Genomic DNA, 21,601 nt, shown 5'->3' with positions numbered 1-21,601 from the left:
AGCAGCTCCATGAAGGAACAACCAACAACAAGTAGCTCATCATTTTCCAGAGTCTTCAGTTCATGCTCTGCTACATTTATTCATTTTTCTTCCAATTTCAGTCCAATTCCAGCTCTTTTGCTTCATTCATTCATCAAAAAAAGTTAGCGAGTACACACAAAACCTTCAGCAAAAGGTCTTAGAAAGAACTGAAACCAGCAAACTGTCCCCCTGAGACAAATCATCTCCCAGTGTTTTCTCTCTTCTCTCTTCTGAAAATATAAGCTTATAATAACATCTGCACTCTATTGAGACCATCAGGAGCGCACAGTTGTAGACTGACACTGAGCCCAAAAATGAAAGACATGGCACCGGAGGGCTCCTTCCAATACACTAGGAGCATTGACTAATGTTAACTTAGGACCTGTGCCTATTTTAAGTTCTGCTTTTGTTTATGTATGGATAAAGGGACTTACTCTGGAAATACACACATATATACACACAAAGTCACCTTATTTTTTCAGGTTCATCTAATACCTACCTTATGTGTTCAGTTAATTTTACACTGGCAACCCACAAATGTATAACTTATGGTTGTTTGCTCTCCAGCTTTACAAATGGACCTTGGCAGCAGAGAAGCACAGCTTGATCAAACCCAGAGCCAAAGAAAACGAAAGTCAGCTTGAATAAAGCTCCATAAGCCAAAGATGTCACCGAGTACTTGATCAAAAACCTCAAAGTCTTCCCTATCAGAGTGCATTTAATGGAGTTACAGGATGAAGGCATCATTAGAGTATAATCCTTGTGATGGATCTGGAGGAAACCTATAATGTGGAAATGGAAAAAACAAGCAACTTTTAATTGTTGGTGCTGAGGGGGACACACTCACCCGTGGGCCCCTTTTTCCTGGTTTTCCTGGCAATCCTGGAAGTCCCTGAAGGCCCTAAAAGTAAAAATGTGTAAAACATGAAGAACGTCAGGGAAGTGAAGAAAGTCTACAAGAACAGTAACATGAGCAGATGCAGTTTGTGTACATTATAAGAGACAGCAACACTGAATACTGAAAGTTAGATCAAATTTCAAATGTGAGACAGGAAAGTCACTTTTCTAAGACAATGTTCAGACTAGAGGCAAATCGGATTCTTTCTCACATTAGCTCTTTGAGACAGAGTCCATACTGTTGTTGCTGAGAGATTCAATTACATTTGTGATCCAGACAAGACCAACTCGTCTGCTTGGGTTTCTGTGGTAATTAATACACATGTCACTAACTACATGGCAATGCTGGTGACACAGATTCACAGATTTTCAGCTTCGCCTTCCTTTCTGGTTTGCCTGTGCAGAAGCTTGTCAAAGTGCTTCCAGACGATTAATTTCAGTGTCTGTCCACAGACATTGTCCACTAGGTTGCCTTCAATTCTCCTCTAGCAGCAGCTTAGATTCTTCTCAGCACTTTCCTCACTGGATATGCTGTGTTGCAAGTGACAGAAAAGACACACTGAAATCTGATTTGAGCAATTTGAAGCCAAAAAACAGATTTGAGCTGGCAGTCTGAACAAGGCCTTAGATATTTCAACAGCAAATCCTAATTTGTGGCACTTTTTCTCACAAGCAAAGTTGCAAAGCACCCAGTCAGTCAGTAAGCCGCTGGCAGACATGAGAATGTCTTGTTAGAGGTTAGCGCAGCTCTGTCCCTCTGCAGCCAGTATTATTTCAGCCTAAAACCGCTACAGCACATGTAAGTCTGACTCACAGCACTGGCAGGGAGGTCAGCACTGGATCCAGCCTCAGCCAATCACATTAATTATGAGCATCGGCAAGCTTTAAAACAATTTCATACATGGGTTAGCAAAGCTCTGAAAGGTCAAATCTAATGAGGGGTCAATCTGAGGAACCTGGGTTTGGTTGAGATGTTGGGATTACTTGATTTTCCCATGCCTCAAAGTTTAAATTAAGAAGAAAAGGAAAATGGGCCTACAAACCACTCAGGGAGGCCAGCTGAAACTGGACTACTGTAATAATCTCTGATGTATAGAGCACTTTTGTCTGACTCGGTCAGGACCAATAGCTGCAATTATACTCTTTCAGCCACTATACAATATAAAAAGCCAAAGGCGTTTTAAGCAACATTGGGATTCTTTAGACTGCAAAAATCAGGCTGTCAACACATGATATATATTCCAAGTTACATACTACACTTGGGTGGGAGCCAAGTCCGTGCTTAAACTCAGCACACATACAGCTTTATTGAATTTATAAGGGCATTACTTAAAAGATCCAATGCGAAGGATGCACTGACAGAAGTGGAATATAATAATTATGTTTTCATTAGTATATAGTGTGGTTTGGTATTCCTGCTGAATTTCTGAATCAATCTACAAGGTTTAAAGTTGATTCAATTTCCAATACAATCACATTTGCAGATATTTTAGCTGCAATGCTAATTTTACTTAGATACAAATTCTCAGCAAAATGATGATCTGAGTTGTGCAAGGACAACTTTAACCTAGTGGATTAAGAAAAGGATTAATGTTCATACGAAGAAATGAATCCAGACAAGTGGCAACAAGGGTATTTTTAAAGGCAAAGGTGACCAACAGGGTTAAAGATGAAGCTTTCCTCAGGAAACGGCATATTGCCTATAATAACATAACTTGCTGCACACGTTTAATACCCCTCGGCCAAATATAGTGTAAGATTCGTTTGAAAGTTACTGCTGTATAATTTAGATTAGATTGTCTTTGCATAAAACTTATTACATACATATTTATATTTGAAAGTACTCAGATATTATAACTACACAAAGACATTTGACCTTGAAAAAGTAGGTTATGGTGATCTATGTTCAATAGGCTTCTGCTCCAAGCCAAGATGCATTGACAGTATAAATTTGGTGCCGATATCTCAATGCATTCTTCAGATAATGCGATTACATTGTTGAATGGACAGACAGATGGATGGACAGATGAACGAACACACAGATGGACAGATAACAAAACAATCAGAATAGAATGTTTATTTTGCCAGTAGTAGTTTGTCATACACATAAACATGCATCACACACTGAAATTTGCCTTCTGCCATTACTAGATCATGTATCACACACACTGCATGCTAGGAGCAGTGGCCTCGCCATGTCAGGCACCTGGGGAGCAAATGGGAGGGTTAAGTGCCTTGCTCAAGGGCACATCAGGAAATAACTCTCCACCAGTCCAGGGAATCAAACCCCTCAGTCACAAGCTGACTCTCCAGCTATCTCTCAGGCCATCTAGCTGCCCCTCTGGCCTGAAGCTGGCCGAGGGGTAAAAAGGCAAATCAGACCATGGGTATTTAGCATCCACCTACTACACGTTTAGAAATGTTAGCATATCCACAAAACTATTTACTATTTGGAAGTGAATAAACACCCCTTGTACAATGGCAGGCTTTTATTACCTGCTTTAGTCATTAAGAACAAACGATGAACATGTTTGCTTTGGTTGGTTTGTTTAAACACTCAATTGCTGATCATCTCTTTAGTAATAAGCAGGTTTGTTTGTTTTACTGCTGATCCAGAGCATTGTTTTCAACATAGTAACTCCAAAACAGTTCAAATAAACTTTACTACATTTATGGCACTTCAATAAAGTCCAAACTAATAATGACCATACCATAGTGTTTCTTCCAGGAACCCCAGGGTTTATCATTTATATTTCAACACACAGTAATTAAATATATGTTTATCAGATACATCTGCATATAATTAGTGTCTTAATATGCTTTGGCTCCAGACAATGTTAGGCGGTGGAGTAAAAATGCAATATTTGAGAAATCACTCCTCCCTCAGGGTTCAAGCTTGATTAAGAATTTGTAAGTATTCTTTTAATCTGTCACAGCTTTAATAGTATGTTTTTAAAAGCTGTAGCAGTCTGTCATAGTATTTTCTGACATTTCCAATCTTGTGAGCAAGCTCAAAGTCGTGCTTGACTCAAACTCAAGTCCAGTCATCAATAAAATAACTCAACCACATGTTTGAAATTGTCTGATGTTAATTTTAGATAACATCAAACATCAGCAACAATGCGAATGGTCATCATAATTTTGTGCATTCTCATACAAATGTTCTGAGAAATTGAGCTGCGGTTTCACTCACTGCCAAAGCAGGAAAGTTTTACTTAAAACATTCTTTTTTGTCCAGTATGAGCTAATACAAGACCAACACAGGCTTTAACAATGGAAAATGTGAGTAACCACTTTGTTCCTCAGTTGAGGGACACAGCTTGGCAGAACCACATGGTCAACACAAATCTACATCAGCACTGGTTGAGGAATGTCAAATACTTGATTAACCTCGAACCCAGGGGTGTCAAACTCATTTTAGTTCAGGGGCCACATTCAGCCCAATTTGATCTCCAGTGGACCGGACCAGTAAAATAATAACAGTGAAAAAAGTAAAATTATATTATGAACAGGTTTACATCTACAAAGTTTCCTTTAAAATCTGAATAACATGAACAACTTGAATTGTCTTAAGAAAAACAAGTGCAATTTTAACAATATTCTGCCTCATTTTATCAGTTTATCATTTACACATGTGCATTACAATCACACAAAACATTTAGTAAAAGGCAGAATATTGGTAAAATTGCATTTACTTTTCTTAGGACATTTCCGTTTGATCATATTTGTTCCGGTTATTCACGTTTTTTGTAAAAGTATAGTTTGGTAATGTAAACATTTTCATGTAATTTTACTTTTTTACACCAAACAAACAGAGAGAATTTGGGGTTGTCATTATTTATAGGTTATTATGATAGTATTTTACTGGTCTGACCCACGTGAAATCTAATTAGACTGTATGTGTCTGTAACCTGAATTAAAATGATTTTGACACCTTTGATTGTTAATATCTTCAGTGTAATTTTTGCAATTTTTTCACAAATTCATCCCACGGGCCGGATTGTATCCTTTGGCGGGCCAAATTTGGCCCCTGGGCCACATGTTTGACACCTGCGCTCTAACCACTGTATTCAGCCATATATTTAACTTTATCACAGATAGATTTTCACACACCTGCTACTTTAAGTTATTTTTCAGTTTCAGCATTTTTACACAAGACACAGTTTGAATTTAATCTATAAAAAATGCGATGAAAAATGTGAAAAAGACATCAATATGGTAAAGTCTGATGGTAAATGGCAGGCCTGCAATACCAAATGAGCATGTTACCAGGCATTTATACTTTTAATGAATCAACATGTAATTAGATTTTACTGTGAATCACTGTCTATAATTGGAGGTTTTACCAGAACCACAGCTTTCTTAATTCAAGATGTACACGACGGCAATAAAAAATGAACAGCAACTGCTCTCAATAAAAGCAATAACACACTAAATCTATACTGTATGCAGCTCTGTATTTTTAGTTTGAATGGTTAACTGTGTACATGTGCCTTTTCCTTGTCAACCTTTGACTCCACTTTAAAAGTATCAGTTCTCTGATCAGCCACACTCCCTCTTAGAGGAATCTAACACCTCACTGCCAGCCCATTCATTCAGACATACTCTGGCTGGCAAAGGCTAACCCACTGCTATGGAGGAAATCACACATTCATCATCACTAATTTGAACAGGCTAGGAAAGCTTTAACACCACATGCAAACATTTCATGTTAGCGAGGGGGGATGGAGCAACATGAAATCCCTGTTTGCCAGTAACACATCTGTCAAATACACAAATGTTTTTGGAGACTTCAGTGCTTGGTGACTTCCAGATTGACAAAATGCTGATGTGGACACCAACAAAAGACACGTCAGCGTCCAAATCAGTAACAGTTCCACACATCAAAGATGAGCAAACCGACATTAAGACACTGGCCAAAAGCATTGAAATATGACAGCCAGGGGTAAAATATGTAGTCTATTTATCATAATCAAATTAACTTATTTATGTCGTGTGTATGCCAATGAAATAAAACAAAATAGCTGCAGATGCAATTATTCACAATCAAAGTGAAGAGGATACATAAAAATCAGGCATTTGTTGTGCACACACTCACCGGCGGTCCTGGTTCTCCCTTTAGTCCAGGTGGTCCAGCTAGCAATGAAAACCGGGTTGGTTCCAGGTCAAATGTTTGGAAGTCATCTGCTGCAGCTGGAGTGACTAGAATTAGAGAGGTGGGTCTGGCATCCTGCACACTGGTCACTTTTGGCTCAGGTTTCTTTGGAGCTGGTGTGGTCAACTGTATTTTATGAGGAGGATAGGTGTTTGGAGAGGATGACCCCTGTGCTAAAGCTGCTACAGTCTGGAGGTTTGACTTTATCGCTGATGATACTCTGGATGCGGGTAAATCCATATTTTGATAAGAACTATATCCTTGATTTGTGTCCTTTCCGGGACTGCCTTGTGAAGTCAGTTTCAGGTTTTCTTGCGTCATGCTGATCCTTAGAGACGACGTAACAGTCTGAGTTGGAAATTTAAGCGGGCTTTCCAACCCTTGATGAACTGGTGGAGAAACAGACACAGCACCAGGTTTTAGAGGGCTTAAAGTCTGATACACAGATGTTTTGTTCAGCATCACAGAGCGGTCAGTTGGAACATGAACCGTAGTCCTGGTGTTTTCCTCTGTGAAAGCCAAAGTTAGTCTCTGGGCCTTTTTGGAAAGCTCTGTCAAAGACAATGGAGTTATATGAGTGACAGTAATGTTTGGATCTGTGGAAAATAGAGGTAGCAGGGCTGGAAACACAGGCCGATATGTATCAGCTTCTCTGCAATGTTTCTTAATGTAATCACAATAGTTATGAGCTGCCTCAGCAGAGGGATAGATGTCAAGCTGGCAAATGGCACCTTCAAACGGCACCGAGTTGTGGTTCATTTTGCCCAGTAGGAAAGAGCCCTCTGGATCCAGGGCCTCCTCCTTTTTAGAAGGTAAGTCTGCATGTACGCTTCTCTTTCCACAAGAAGTGTGTAAGGACACCTGCTGACCCTGGATATCCAGAGCCAGATTGTGCCACTGTCCATCATGGACATCATAGTCAAAACTCACAGAGCTCCTTTGCCCCACATGAACCAGAACCTTCCCAGGTATGAACTGAACTCCAAGTTGTACTTTCCTTTTCTTAGACAGAACTGAGAAAAGAAAGGCACTGTTGATTCGATGAACAGACAGGCTGAGGATCAGGGAGAGATTGTTGGATCTTAAGGAAGCAGGGATAACAGTGTGCAGCGGCACCTGGATACGTGCCCTCGGGGTGAGGATAACTCCAGACTTGAAGGGGATGATGCCATTAGGGACGGATCGGGTGCCTGACAATGACGACCCTTCTGTCCTTCGGCCAGAAAGCCCTAGCTGCTGAAGAACATCCACATCTTCAAAGAAACAAAAGAGAAAGAAATGAGTAACAGATTTCTATATTTCCATTATTGTGTAAACTATGAGTAGAAAAGGGTCTATTAATCAGCTTCAGGCAGTTTTAACACAAAACTCATTTGGTCTTGACTTTCTCATATTTCACTTCTATCCAAACCAAAATCACAGGTGTGAAACATGGCCAAACCAAACAATTGAACCTTGGTCCAGTACAAAGAGGTTGTCTCAGTCCACACCAAACTGGACCAAGGTCCAGTTCATTTCTAGTACGAAAACATTTTTTGTATGGTTCAGATATACAATTACAGGAGGCTACCACAGGACTAAACAAAAGAAGAAAAGGAAGAGGAAGAAGGAAAAATGAGCCATGACAGTCCAAGGGGAGAAGAGGAAGTTTTTACTAGAGATAATATGCCCTGATGAAGTAATAAAAAGTTAACAATTCAATGCAGCTGCAACATTCATTCTACAAAAAATATCACAGCATATCTATTATTGCTGCAAGTAGTAAACTCTTGACAAGAATTTATTGGCAGCAAAATCAATCTGGTCATTAATATTTCTCCATTTAAATGGAAAAACCTACCTGCTGAAATGAACAGACCATGTCATATGTATGTCTGGCTATAAACAATCTAATCACTGTCAAGTATAGAGAAAAAAAGCCCATGAAGCGAGTGATACCAGGATGTACTTATGTAATGCAAGGTTCTGATGAGAATGACAAGTGCAGCTCAGCTCAAACTGATCGCACTTTGCTAAATTGGGTGAATGGTTTTCGAGAAATTGGTTGGACAAATTTTCTGAGATCAGATTTTCAAATATTCATAAAAAAAATATTTTTAATTCAGCCATTAAACTGTGCACTGCACTAAAGAAAATGTGTACCAAATTTGAAAAGAATCGGTCGTCTTCCGAATAACAGTCTTCGAGAAATCGGTTAGACAGAATCCTGGTATTGCTATATTTTATACCCCCACCTGCCCATGAATATCATGTACGACAAACACTACACTAGGTTCACACTTTGGTTTGGATGTTAACCTGTGAAAAAGCCCCACGACTTAATACAACATATGATTCAAACTTGAAAAGAAAAATGTGAATAGGATCACAAATTTTACTGTCTATATTCTCCACACAGCAACACTTATCTGCATAATAAGCATAAACTACAGAAAACATAACTGCTGTAATGTGTGTGGTGTTAAAATATCTGATGCCAAGCTGCTGTGGGAGTTCACAAGTTTAAAGCTAGACTAATAGGGTAAAAAGTCCTTTCCAATAGGGCCACACATCAACATCCAGTTAGGTGATTGCCGCAAATTGTGTAATTGTTACATCAGTCTTAATCAGAGCAATCTTAGGAAGTGGAGGCTGAACCGGTCTCTGGAGAGGACAATGGTGTTTTTTTTTTTTTGTTTTTTTTTAAAGAAGTGTATTAGTACAGGGACAGAAAAGCCATCTCACTTTATCTTGCAATATCTGCTGATTAAAGATGATAGGCTTGACAGTAAGGGACCTGCACTCATGAAAATAAACTGCAGAGGGTTGTCTCCAAGTTTTAATTGCTACTTGCATCTCATGGGAGGAAAATGTGGGTAATTTTCACACATTACAGTGCTTGGTATATTGCTCCTAATTGGATCCACACTTTTGTGTATGACTTTAATTAAATCCACATTGCTGCGTAGCAAGAAACAGCCCATCTTGTGCACTCTTTGCCATAAATTCACATTCTTAGGCAGTGCTCTAGTGCGACCCTCATAAAACATGTTAATGCCAGTTGGTCACTCATTAGAGCATGTATAGAGGATGATGAGTTAAATGTTAAGTAAGATACGATTAAGCCTCTAACAAGAAAAAATAAATCTCACCCACATGCAGATTGAACAACACCCAGGTTACTATAATCCTAGGATATTATTTTCACAAACACAGCATTCCGCACTTTGAAAATCAAATGTGCTTTCGATTCAAGCATCAAAACAAACTGGAAACGTTCCCATTATCGTACTATTGTCTATTGTTAGGCACCGGTGCAAGTCATGAGTAATGTCAAACAAAAGGCTTTTTGTTTAGTTGGAAAATAAGCTGAGAGGAATTGATTATCTTAGGCTAATCAACATATTGTGAATACTATATAATAATCCTCTCAGTTTGTGCAGTGTGGAAGCTGAAGACTTAAATACACGTCTCAAATATCTGTGCTCTCCTAGACTAATACAAAACAAATGATTGCAACACTGAACTAAATGACTGAATGATGAATTAAAGTTTAGTCAAGCAGAAAAAAAGTATAGACACTAGCCTTTTTCAAAGGAGGGAAAGCCTGCTCAGTGCGCGCAGACAGAGGGAGGTCAGCTCAAGTGAAAAAATACACATAATGAAAGAAACATCAAAAAGAAAGCAAACAAAGAACAAAGTCTTCTTCAGCTGAATTGCCCATATATCACAGATTTGAATTGTTAATATGGTATAAGGAAAGCAAAATTGTTCTCTCATTTTGTAAATTGTTATCTGCTCGGCACTGTTATCCTTTGCAAATCCAAGCCGGTAGGCAGGATGCCTACGGCGTTCTCTGACCTGCTGATGAGCCAAAAAAAAGAGTGAACTGAGAATAACACACTTTAGGAGTCAAAGCACTGCTAATGAACAGCAGTAAAAGACAATAGAATGTTGGGGGTTTTTTTTCATCCTTACCGACTCCAGCGTTTACAATTATTAGTATGCAGTCATGGTAAACTCCGCACTTCCTGCAGCTGCTTTAAAGTTCAAGTCCACCAGCAAAGTGTTCAATTTAGAGGAAATATGAATCTCTTCATACACCAAGAAAAAGTTTCATCATGAGATTACATGACCTCTTTTAACACCTAATATAAGAAGATAAACCCAACCAGCTGTGCTCACAGGAAAATGAAGGAGCTCTTCCAGGGACTGTGCATTTAAAAATGTTTTTTGAAGTTTTACAGGAATAGGGAGTGAATTGTTGGCCTCTTACTCAGCGCATGAATATGTCTGACTGGTGAGCAAATGTTACCAAGGCCTGAAACTCAGTCAAAAGATGACTCAGATACAGCCAATGCCACACTAAAATGGATGACATCTTTAAAAGCTCTAAGTAAGCAGTGGGGGATTTCACCATCCCTGACATCCATAAGGTAAATCTATCCTCATGTTTTTATTTGTGCTTTCTATGTGCAAGATAAGAGGGGATGGATCTGAAGTTAGTAGAAAATAGGTCCAAGTAGTAATACAGTGTTGACGGTTTGATTCCCAACACTGACGGGTGAGCCACCATCTGGAAGATAGCAACACATAAATACTTTCACAGTGATCTTCCAAAAATGCAGGCTTATGTTGTGCTCTGCCCCTTCTAAAGCAGTATGTTATGTTTGTACAGGATGTGTAATTAATGAAAAAAATAAATCAGACAGCCTATGCTCAAATTTTCTTTATCTGTCACAGGTGAAGTTCTGGTGGAAGTGTCTAATGAAGCAAACTGTGACGCAAACAGAGAAAAGACTGCAGTGTATCATAACATAATGCGTAATGGTGAAAGACTGTCCTTTATCAGACAACCTAATTAATATAATTGTGACGGAGCAATCATCTTCTATAATTATCTTAAAAACTGTCTCCTCTCATATTTGGTGCAGAAAGGATATGAGATGCTGTCTGTGTGTTCTGCAGTTTTTTCAACTTCGGTAGGGGAAATATTTTTAGTTCAATTAGGATCTGACTTCTTGCTAATTAACATATAAAAATCTGAAACACTCCAAGATAAAAAGCATCATCATGAAAGGAAAACATAAACAGACAAAAGCAGAATTTCAGAGAAACAGACACGGACATCATTGAGATCTGTGGCTTCTACTTTTAAAAAGGCATCTAGGGAAAAACCCGGTTTAACAGTAAAATCAGACCACACACTCATTAAGGTTTTTACTTTATGTGACAGTATGCTGCCTGCACGTGTTATCAAGGCACAGCTAAATATGAAACACTATAAGAATGAGCAAATCTGAACTATGAAGTAAAGACCTGAGGGAGTCAGTGCTGACAGGTGGTGAAATACCTCAGGCCTGGTATTAAGACATCAGACAGGAATATAAGGCTTGTTAGGGCCAAAGAGACTAAAGAACTCAAAGAAGTCAAAAAGGAAAATACTTAATGGGTCATTAGGTAATTTCCATTCAAGTCTAATTGTGACAAAAAAATGTGGAAACACACCTCCTGAATTTGTGAAAGCTCCTCTTATGTTGCAAATTTTTGGGGTGTGTACTGAATATTCAGCTGCACAGCTTCAAGGAAAATTGCTAAAATATTCTCCTTTCTGGTTATTCTCATACATCTTCAAAGACAGAATACTGAAAGAGCAGCCCATCTCAAAAAATATTCCCAAAAAATACTGGACTTATTTAAAGTAAGGTTCTGGCTCTGATTGATCAGCCTATAATGGAGACAGATGTTCAGTTGAAGGAAGGACAGCTGATCACTCCATTCAGCCAACTGCACTTACCAACCCCGACAGCAGTTTTTAATCAAGGATAACAGACACCCAGACTATCAATACTGATCTGTGGTGCAACTGAAAGCATCATTGTGTCTTCAGAGAAAAACACTGCTAACTTTCTCGTTCCAGTTTGTGACAAAGCCCATTTGAAATGAGTTTACACACAGTAAATAATTAAATAAGAAAAACCACTGATTCTTGCCCTGAAGTTACTCACCTTGTGCTTGTGCCAGTCTTAGAGAGCAGACACAACAGAGTATAGTCCGAAGAATCAGAACTTTCCTAAAGAGAAAGAGAAAAGGTTAACATAGCAATTGAAGCAGGAGTAATTCTGAACTAATGGACTACTCTTTCTTATTGATAATAGTTTTTAAAAGTATAATATGTAGGACTGACTGTTCTCTGCCCATATTTTCATCTTTTCTATGTTCTGTATACCTTCAGCCAATAACAGTGTTGCACAGGATATGTGGGTAGAACTGATTTTTTTCTACTGTGCTGCTTGTCTACTGCAGGTGTGCGTCTTTAACCCTTTCATACATGATGTCCACATTTGTGGACACATAGTTAAAGCTCACTTTCCAAAGGGTTATAAAGGCAATATTCTCCAAACCACATGGGGGCAGTCTCTATAGACCCTAAGGTATACAATGAAAAAAGTATCATCTTAGTTTTAGAATATGGGCTGCTCTATGATCTCATAAAGTTAACCTCCTAAGACCCACCTATGGGTTTTCTGTCCATGTTTGTGGACAAGAGTTTCACAGCTTTATTTAAAAAGAAAAAAAAGTCCACCACAAAGCACATTCCATAAAAAAAAAAAAAAAAAAAAAAACATGCATCTGAAAAAACTGTTGCATCATGAAGTTTCCAGTGCAGGCAATTATTTAATTTAAAAAAGCCAAAACCTGTACTTTCCTGGCTGTCAGTTAAATATCTTCTTAATAAAACCATATTTAAGGAAAAAAAAAATTCAAAATGTGTTTTAACTTTAGCCTAATTTTGAGTAACAAAATAACATTTAAAATAATCTAGATACTTTTTTCCATAATTCATGCATGAAAGGGTTAAGACGAAGCACAAAGCTGAGCTACAGAACTGGAGTGTAGGCTCCACCTACATTCACTCAGAACCTTCTCATATAGTTGTGCAAACGTGGGTGCATCTATGTTTTCGACCAGTGGTTCCCAACCTTATTTGACTCGTGACCCCATTTTAACATCTCAAATTTCTGGTGACCCCAGACATTCAAAACCGAGACATTTTTCTCTTGGAGATGTCTTAGCGGGGCCAGGCAGGTGAAGAAATCTTTCCATTCTCGTTTGGTCTGGTTTTCAGTGTGCGGGCAGGTTGAAGCGTAGTAACACATGCGGTCATATGATCAGGTCAATCAAGATATGCCCTCTCAGATATTATATCCTGCAATTTATTAGAACTTGATTTTTATTAGCAAAACTGTGTGGTGTTCTAATTATAATGAAATATATATGAAATCATAAAAAAATATTCTTGTTAGTAGTTTTTTTTTTTTATCAATTACTAGAAATTTCAGGCTTGAAAAGGTTGAAAACCACTGCTTTAGACTATAACCTGCAAAACAATCAAAAATTAACATCTTATTTTTTTCCTTGTCATAGCTTTGTTCTTGCGGATTTTCTTTACTCTAGCTTGTTTCACCAGAAAGGAACAGATGGTGCACTGTGTGTTTATAACCATCCAGAATCTCACATTTTATGTCTAATAAAATGCACCCAAAAAAATTAAAAAAGAAATAAGCACCTTAGTCTTCAATTTAAACCTCCATGATTGCGTGAACAAAGATCAAAGCAGTCTATTAATCCAGCACATGCAGATTAACTGTTTGATTATCTCATTACTGAACTTGTGGTCTAACCACAATAAATCCCTGGTATCAATGAAAAGTTGCAAACAACACTGAAAAAGAACAGAATGTGCAGGCTCTAGGCAAAACCACGTAAAACCAAAGCACACACTTTCCACTCATTTGGCATAAATGTCGAACTTCCTGCTTTTCAACCCACCACAATGATCAGACCTGCGGCAGGAGAGAATCTGCAACAGCTCTGCTTGGCTTAAAAAGTCTAACATCTGTTTCTAGACAACAAGCTTTGTCTTATCTCACTGAAGACCAGATAAGCAAGCATTCAGCAGGACTGAGGCGACTGCTCCCACTGGGCCACCTTTGACAATCCCACAAAACAGTCCCTCGTCTTATCAAAATATACATCCTACCACTTCAGAAGAAAAACATCATGATATATAACAGTGGAAATAATACTTCTAGACCAATGCTATGATGATATCAGGATTTGGGTTGGATTAGAGTGGATAAACAACATACTACACATTGTACTATCTATCAATGTTCTGACAGTAGGCTTTGAAAAGGGGCAGAAATCTCTATGAAAGACTGTAAACTTACAAAGTCACTGTACATATAATAATGGTGACAATAATTTAACTTCAAGTGATGTGCAGTAAATTTTGCACTACTGATGTCTGGGTGTTTTATATCTCAAGACAAATATTAGCAGTAGTAATGTAGACAGGCATGTCTCTAAATGTGAAGAATTTTCTCAGAAAAGGATTAAATCATCATTTCCATGTTAATGTTAGTTGTCACAATCTCAGTGCTGATTATGTATACACAGTTGCTGAAACCGGATGCCTGTTCAAGAATTTTTTCATTGGCATGGGTTTGGTTACAACTTCCATACTCAGGGCAGTTTCAGGAAACCTTTTAAATGTGTGGTTTTCCAGAGAGCTGGTGAAAAGTACTGGTCAACCACTGGCACAGTGTCTGAAAGCTGAAGCTATTAAACTTTTCTTCCCCACTCGTTACGCCACATTCAAAGCTCTCCCACAATACTAACATTAACATAGAAAAGAAAGCGGTAGCAGTGGAATGTAACTACTCAAGCACAAGTATAAATCTAAGGGTATTTGCTCTTTACTTGAGTGGAACCCCACAACATCCCAGAGGTAGAATATTCTACCTTCTTCTCCACTCCATTTGTCTGACAGCTTTAGTTTCCTTCCAGTTCATGATTTTTCATACCATTTAGAGTCAAAACTACATATTTCTATCGGATAAGATGCTAGATTAAGTATTCAATTATGAGTGGTGGATGGTTCTTTCTTAAAATAGATAAATCCTTGTGGATTAGCTAGAACAGGGGTGTAAAACACATGGCCTGTGGGCCAAAACCGGCCCGCCAGAGGGTCCAATCCAGCAGACAGGATGGATTTGTGAAATGCCAACATACTGATAACATTAACAGTCAAGGATGTAAAATTCATTTTAGTTCCGGAGCCACAAAAAGCCCAAAGTGATAACATATAAACGAGGACAACTCCAAATTTTTGACAGTTTTTTTGTTTGTTTGTTTGTTTAAGAGTGAAAAAATTATGATGAAAATAATTACATTTATAAACTATCCTTTCATAAACAATGTGAGTGATCAAAACAACCACTGGTAACACTAGTTAACCTATTTCAAAATCCTGCTCCTGGTTTACAAAGCACTACATGGCCTTGCACCTGAGTACATCACAGATATGCTCATCATTTACACCCCAGCCAGATCACTCCAGTCAACAGGCAGTGCCAACTTACTCGTCCCTCACACCAGATCCAAGAAAGGGGAGGCAGCTTTTAGTGTATGTGCCCTACACAAATGGAACACCCTGCCTGATACTGTCAGAAATGCCACATCGGTAGCCATTTTTAAAAACAGTTTAAAAACTTATCTTTTTTCGACAGCGTTCTGTTGAGTTGTGTGTGTGCATGGGTGGTTGTGTGGGTGTGAATGTGCGAGATTAAGTGCGTACATATGATTGTTTACTTGCACTTGCACTCTCTTTTTTATGATTGTTTTTTATGTTACATACCTGAGAAGCACATTGAGTCTGCCTTGTGCATGAAATGCATTTCATAAATAAAGTTGAATTGAACTATGAACAACCATGAACAAACTGAAATTTCTTAAGAAAGATAAGTGGAATTTTAACAATACTATGCCTGTTACAAGATGTTTTGTGTATTTGTACATCCACTGTGATCTGTTAATTGTATTGAACATGTGTAAAAGAGAAGTTGAGACATGTTAAACACACTGTTAAAATTGCACTTATTCTTCTTAAGAATTTTCAAGTTGTTAAGGGTTGTTGCTGTTATTCCAAATGTTTTTAAAAGATAGTTTGTAGATGTAAACATTTTCATCATGTAATTTGACTTTTTTTCCACACTAAAACATAGAGAAATTTTTGGAGTTGACATTATTTAAAGGTTATAATGTTATTATTTTACCAGTCTGGCCCGCTTTATATGAGATTGTGATGAATGTGGCTCCTGAACTAAAATGACACCCCTAAACTACTACATGCAAAACCACAACTGTTTTTCTGAGCTTGTTAAAAGTTGATACAAGGTCCTCATGGGACAGTGACACAAGATGCATATAATGATACAATGCAGAAATTATCTGACAGTATATACATATAGAGCAGTAAAACGTGACACACACATAAACACAGTATTAATAAGAATCCAAAAACATTACATATGACAGTAAAACACTGGCAGGGACCACTTTACTGCAAAATGACTACTTTGTGTACAACTGTGACACTGTTTACATAGTTTTGGAAGCAGAACTATTACTTGTGGTAGATTATTTTGCATAGTTTTAGTTTTAGTACTTTGAAGATGACTGAGAGGGGGGTTCAATTTGTCTTTCGGATATACAGCAGGGTCATATGATGCAACATTTGTGACTTTTATTCCCCCCTCCCAATGGGACATCCGGCCAACCAGCTGAGTGAGATGCACAGCAGGGAGGAGGAAAAGACAACAAAAAAAAAAGAGTGGGAGGAGAGGGAGGATGAGTATGAGGATGTCTCCTCCTCTCATACATACCCTTCAAATCAGTCCCAGATCAATTGGCAGCTTTCTGATACAAGCTGCAAAGACACAACTTCAAGAGCAGTACAGCTGACTACTCAGGCTTTCCCTGAACTGTCTGAAGAGCAGGGAAAATTGTTTCCATAAGTCCTTCCCTGCAGCCTATTAAAGCGTCCCACCTGTTCACAATTGTAGCTGCCTAATTTTTATAAACTGGCCTTTAAATATTTGTAACCAATTCAGTGTGTACTACAAGCATTTTAGACTTCTTACACATATTATTAACAATGGTAATAATAATAAAAAATGAAAAAAAAAAATGCTAGCCCCACGCGCACTAATACAAACACAGGTGATGCTGACGAGCGCGAGCGAACTAGTTAAGTAATGAAACAAAAAAAAAAAAAAAAAAAAAGGAGGAAATAAATCTGTTTTATCCTGGATTTGGATTAAACTGACTCACCCCCCGACTCCAGTGCTCTTGAGTTTGGAGTACGGGGCATTGTCCGGCTCCATAGCGGTTACTTCATTCTTTCTTGGGAGTTTTTACTACAGTCCAGACGAGGCAGATCCGCGTGCAAACTTTTTCCATTCCCAGGTGTTCCTTTGAGGGTCGCGCGAGGAGTAAACACTGTCCAAGCCGGAAGCAAAAACAGAATTAACCGCGGGATAAACCGGTGAAAAGGTCTCCCTCTGACATCTCCTCTCCTTCCACGAGGATGACAGCAAATTATTTAAAAAAAAAAAAAAAAAAAAAAAAAAAAGACGCTCCGGAGAGCTCCACCTGTGCGCTTCCTGTATTTCCACCTCTTCTTGTAAAGTACGCTGCAATAAACGTCAAGTCGAATAGTATGGCTTTCCCCGGGAACCGCTGCAGGACGACATGACGCTGTGTGTGTGTGTGGATGTGTGTGTGTGTGAATGTGGATGTGTGTATGTGTGTCGACTTCCCAAAATGAAAGTTTATTGTGGACTGAGGGAAATCTTAAGAAGCGGGAATGGGGAACACCTCCCTCTGTCGCCCTCAGCTGACATCCAGAAAAATCCGTAAGGAAAACCATGCAGCTTTAATGTTAAAAAAAAAAATAAAAAAAAAAGGAAAAAAAAACAGTTTCAGCTTTTGGACAGTCAGTGGGTGGCAGACAGACTGTGTTCATTTTGGTTTATGTAAATGAATGAGATAATGGAAGACTTAAATGTGCATGTGCTAGATTGTGTGGGAGTCTATCATAGCCACAGGAAAAACAAAAAAAAGTTTTTGCATCAACTGATTTAACCCATAAAGACCCAGTGCTAAGTTTGTGTTAGTTCCCAAATTAACCCTTTCATGCATAGTGGTCAATACAGTGGACAGCTATTCTACAGCTGTTCTATTGTATATTCATGGGTTTTGTTGTTTTAGTTCCATATCAGCCAACACAGTGGACTCTTATGCATCATCCCATACACTGCAATTCATACAATTACTTTTAACTTTTCTGCTCTTGATAAACCTGATCTGCAGTAACATGTTTAGTGTAAATCAGTTGCTAATTTTTATCAGACTGTAATTAACCCTTTCATGCACTAATCATGAGAACCTTAGTTAAGATTTTTCTCAAGTGTTTTTATTCCTCCATAGGCATGAAAAAAATAGTGCGATCAAGTTGGTTTTTTTTTTTCATGGAGTTACAAAAATGTCCATGCATTTAATTTTTGAAGTAAAGAAACGTGTTTAAAACCCAATATCAGAAATTGATATTAAAACAATGAAATAAAATCTGACATCTCACATTTTAATCTCACATTTTAACATATTCTAATGCTAATTATTACTCTTTTCATGGAGATAATATGCAAAAAAATAAATAAATAAACAGCTTTTTTTCCCCCTAACAAATAAGAGTTGATTTACACTCAAACATGTTAGTGCAGATCAAGTTTATCAAGAGCAGCAAAGTTACAGTAATGGTATGAATTACAGTGTATGGGATGATGCATAAGTGTCCACTGTGTTGGCTGATATGGAACTAAAACAACAAAACCCACGAATATACAAGAGAACAGCTGGAGAATAGCTGTCCACTGTAGTGACCACTATGCATGAAAGGGTTAAGAGTTTTCTGGAACAGTTTTTTTTTTTTTTTTTTTTTTTGTGCATATCCTCCTGAAACCCAGCAATGCATTTTGTCCTCTATAGGGGACAAAAGTTTGACAGTTAAACTTAAATGCTGTCCATTGCAAAGGACATTCCATGAAAAAAAAAATTAATAAATAAATTAAAATAATTTTAAAAATGCATCTGAAAAAACTGTTGCATTATGCAGTTTCCAATTTTTCTTATGTAAAAAAGCTAAAACTGTCAATTTCCTGGGTCTCAGGAAGATATTATCTCCATGAAATGAGCAATAACTAATATTAGAGAATGATAAAATGTGAGAAAACAGTAGCAATTTAGTAATTAGCGGCGTTAAAAATGTATTTATTTCATAGTTTTCACACAGTATATCACTTTCTGGTGATGATTTTATAATAAATGTTTCTTTGCTTCAAAAGTTAAATGCATGGTGTCCAGCTGAGTGGACATTTTTGTAACTCCACGAAAAATACGTTCATAAAAAAATAATTTAAAAAATCAATTGCATTGTTTTTTTCATGCCTAAAGAGGAGCAAAAACACTCAAGAAAAAAATATTGACTAAGGTTCTCATAATTCATGCATGAAAGGGTTAATTATTCTCTCTATTTAGCCTTTTTTAAGTGATTTATCTCCATTTACTAAAATATTTTCCTCTGTATTTTGTTGGGGGGTTTTTTTCAGGGAAAATCATGCATTTTACTATATTTAATTCGCTGATTCACTGATTGTTATATCAGAAACAGAGAAAACTGAAGAAAAAGTGACTTTTTCCAGCAAAGATACCATTTACTTGAACATTAAACAAGTGTGTCCATCCACTGTCATTTATTAAACTCCATGTGTTTTACCGGTGAATCAATGTTGTAGAAGATGACGGTGTTCATAATTCGGATGTCATAATTATGAGATAGAAAGTCGAAATTATGAGATACAAAGCCAAAATTGTGAGATAAAAAGTCATAATTATGAGATAGAAAGTTATTATTATGAGATAAGGAAGTCAAAATTATGAGATAAAAAGTTGAAATTATGAGATAAAAAGTCATAGTTATGAGATAAAGAAAGTCATTATTCTGAAATAAAAAAGTCTAAATTAGGCAGGGGATACGTACCTTAGCACATCATGTCAGATTAAAGATTTTCCCCTAAATTTGTATGTTTGAGTCTGTGTTCATTCAAAGGTAATGTGATGAAGGACTGAAAGATGATAAAGTAGTATCCTTTTTTGTTTATAATGAAGATTTCTTAAAATAGAACCTGATAAAAACCCAAAAAAAGGATTGAGGGGGACATGAATGGCAACAAAAAATAAAGAAACCGAACATAATATCAGTATCGGCATCCGATATCAGTCAAAATGTCATTTTAAGTATCATATCAGCCAAGACTTTTGCATTCGGTGCATCCCTTGAACTGATGTTATGCCAAAGATGACTATCATGACTTTCCCTATTCCAACATTAAACTCCACATTACTGAGGCAGATGACCAATATAGCTAAAGTTTGATTGGTCATGTATCCTGTCCATACAAACGACACAGACTTAAATTTACTTACACATGCAGATTTCATGTCGTGTTGTAGCAATACACATTATTACTTGCAAGCATATTTCACTTAATAATTCACTTGAGTCACACTCTGTCCATGTATATTTCTTCTTTTTTCTTAGTTTTTCTTTTGTTGCTCAAAATATATTCTTTGCATGATGTGGATTTGACCATAACACCAGTCCCGTCCATCTCCCATATGAATTGATCTGACCTCAATCTCCTTTAGGTCATACACTGATATATACGGTTGGATTTGACGTTTCATGTGCAGCTTGAGTACACAAAGCAATAATAGACATGAGGGTGTGATGCCATCGTTTTCTCTCAGTTTCCCCCGTCAACGCAGATAAAAACAAACTGGCTATTTTACAAATCTTCACTCTCAAAAGCATTTTTAAAAATCTCCATTTTTGCTAAAACACCAGTCAAGTGTGTTAAGTAGGACTAAAGAAGAAAAAAAATATAAATTTTGCAAAATATCTGCATCAGTGTAGACAAGGCTCTTTTACTGTGACAACACCACCACCTGTTATGTACATTAAGCATTACACAAAAGTATTCAAACATGTCCAACAAAATACAAAATAAACACTGTTGTTGTATTGTATTGCAGAGATGTGCACTAAATTTGGCCTACTTCCTGAAACCTCTAATAATGGCAGGGGTCAGGGTTACCATGAACAAATAAAAGCTGGTCTCAAATATAGGCCAGGTAAAAAAAAAAAAACATGAACGTGTGGATGAAGTTCTGGTGCCTGTCATGTATGTGTCATATATGTGGAGTTTTTATGTTCAGGTCAGTTTATTTCAAATATGCAACAATATGTTCCATTCTGTTCTATTCTATTCAATAGACCACTTCGGAGTCGATGTCACGGTCTACATCACCACAGTTGTGGATGCAATCTGGTGGCAGAAGAACACTATACACTGTAAAAAAACAAAAAAAAAACCTTTAAAAAAAAACAACAGTATTATTCCGGCAGCAGGGGTGCCGAAAAAATACTGTAAAATAACGGAAAATAACCATCTCATAAAAATACAGTAATTTTCCATAATTAAAATACAGTTTTTTGCCCTAACTTTACATAAAATTTTGCTCTTTTTTTTGACTTTTTAATGTTTAATAAAGAATATTTACATGTATTAAAACAATCAAATT

The 21,601-nt window shown here is 37.4% G+C and overlaps 1 protein-coding gene across 2 annotated transcripts in view; it reads right to left on the bottom strand.

Annotated features, from left to right (window-relative positions):
* col27a1b (collagen, type XXVII, alpha 1b) overlaps nucleotides 1–17,496 on the bottom strand; it is a 114,999-nt gene extending 97,503 nt beyond the window's left edge. For both annotated transcript variants that reach the window (XM_030143547.1, XM_030143548.1), the window contains exons 1-4: nucleotides 17,231–17,496; nucleotides 12,061–12,125; nucleotides 6,017–7,326; nucleotides 869–922 (exon numbers count right to left, since the gene is read on the bottom strand). In XM_030143547.1, coding sequence (XP_029999407.1) covers nucleotides 869–922; nucleotides 6,017–7,326; nucleotides 12,061–12,125; nucleotides 17,231–17,283 — 1,482 coding nt within the window. In that variant the 5' untranslated portion in view covers nucleotides 17,284–17,496. The remainder of the gene's footprint in view (nucleotides 1–868; nucleotides 923–6,016; nucleotides 7,327–12,060; nucleotides 12,126–17,230) is intronic.
* Nucleotides 17,497–21,601: the final 4,105 nt, after the last annotated feature.

This window comes from Sphaeramia orbicularis, chromosome 9, assembly GCF_902148855.1.
Source record: "Sphaeramia orbicularis chromosome 9, fSphaOr1.1, whole genome shotgun sequence".
Classification (NCBI taxonomy): domain Eukaryota; kingdom Metazoa; phylum Chordata; class Actinopteri; order Kurtiformes; family Apogonidae; genus Sphaeramia; species Sphaeramia orbicularis.
Note: the sequence above shows the minus strand (reverse complement) of the source record. Positions and strands in the feature narration are given on the sequence as shown.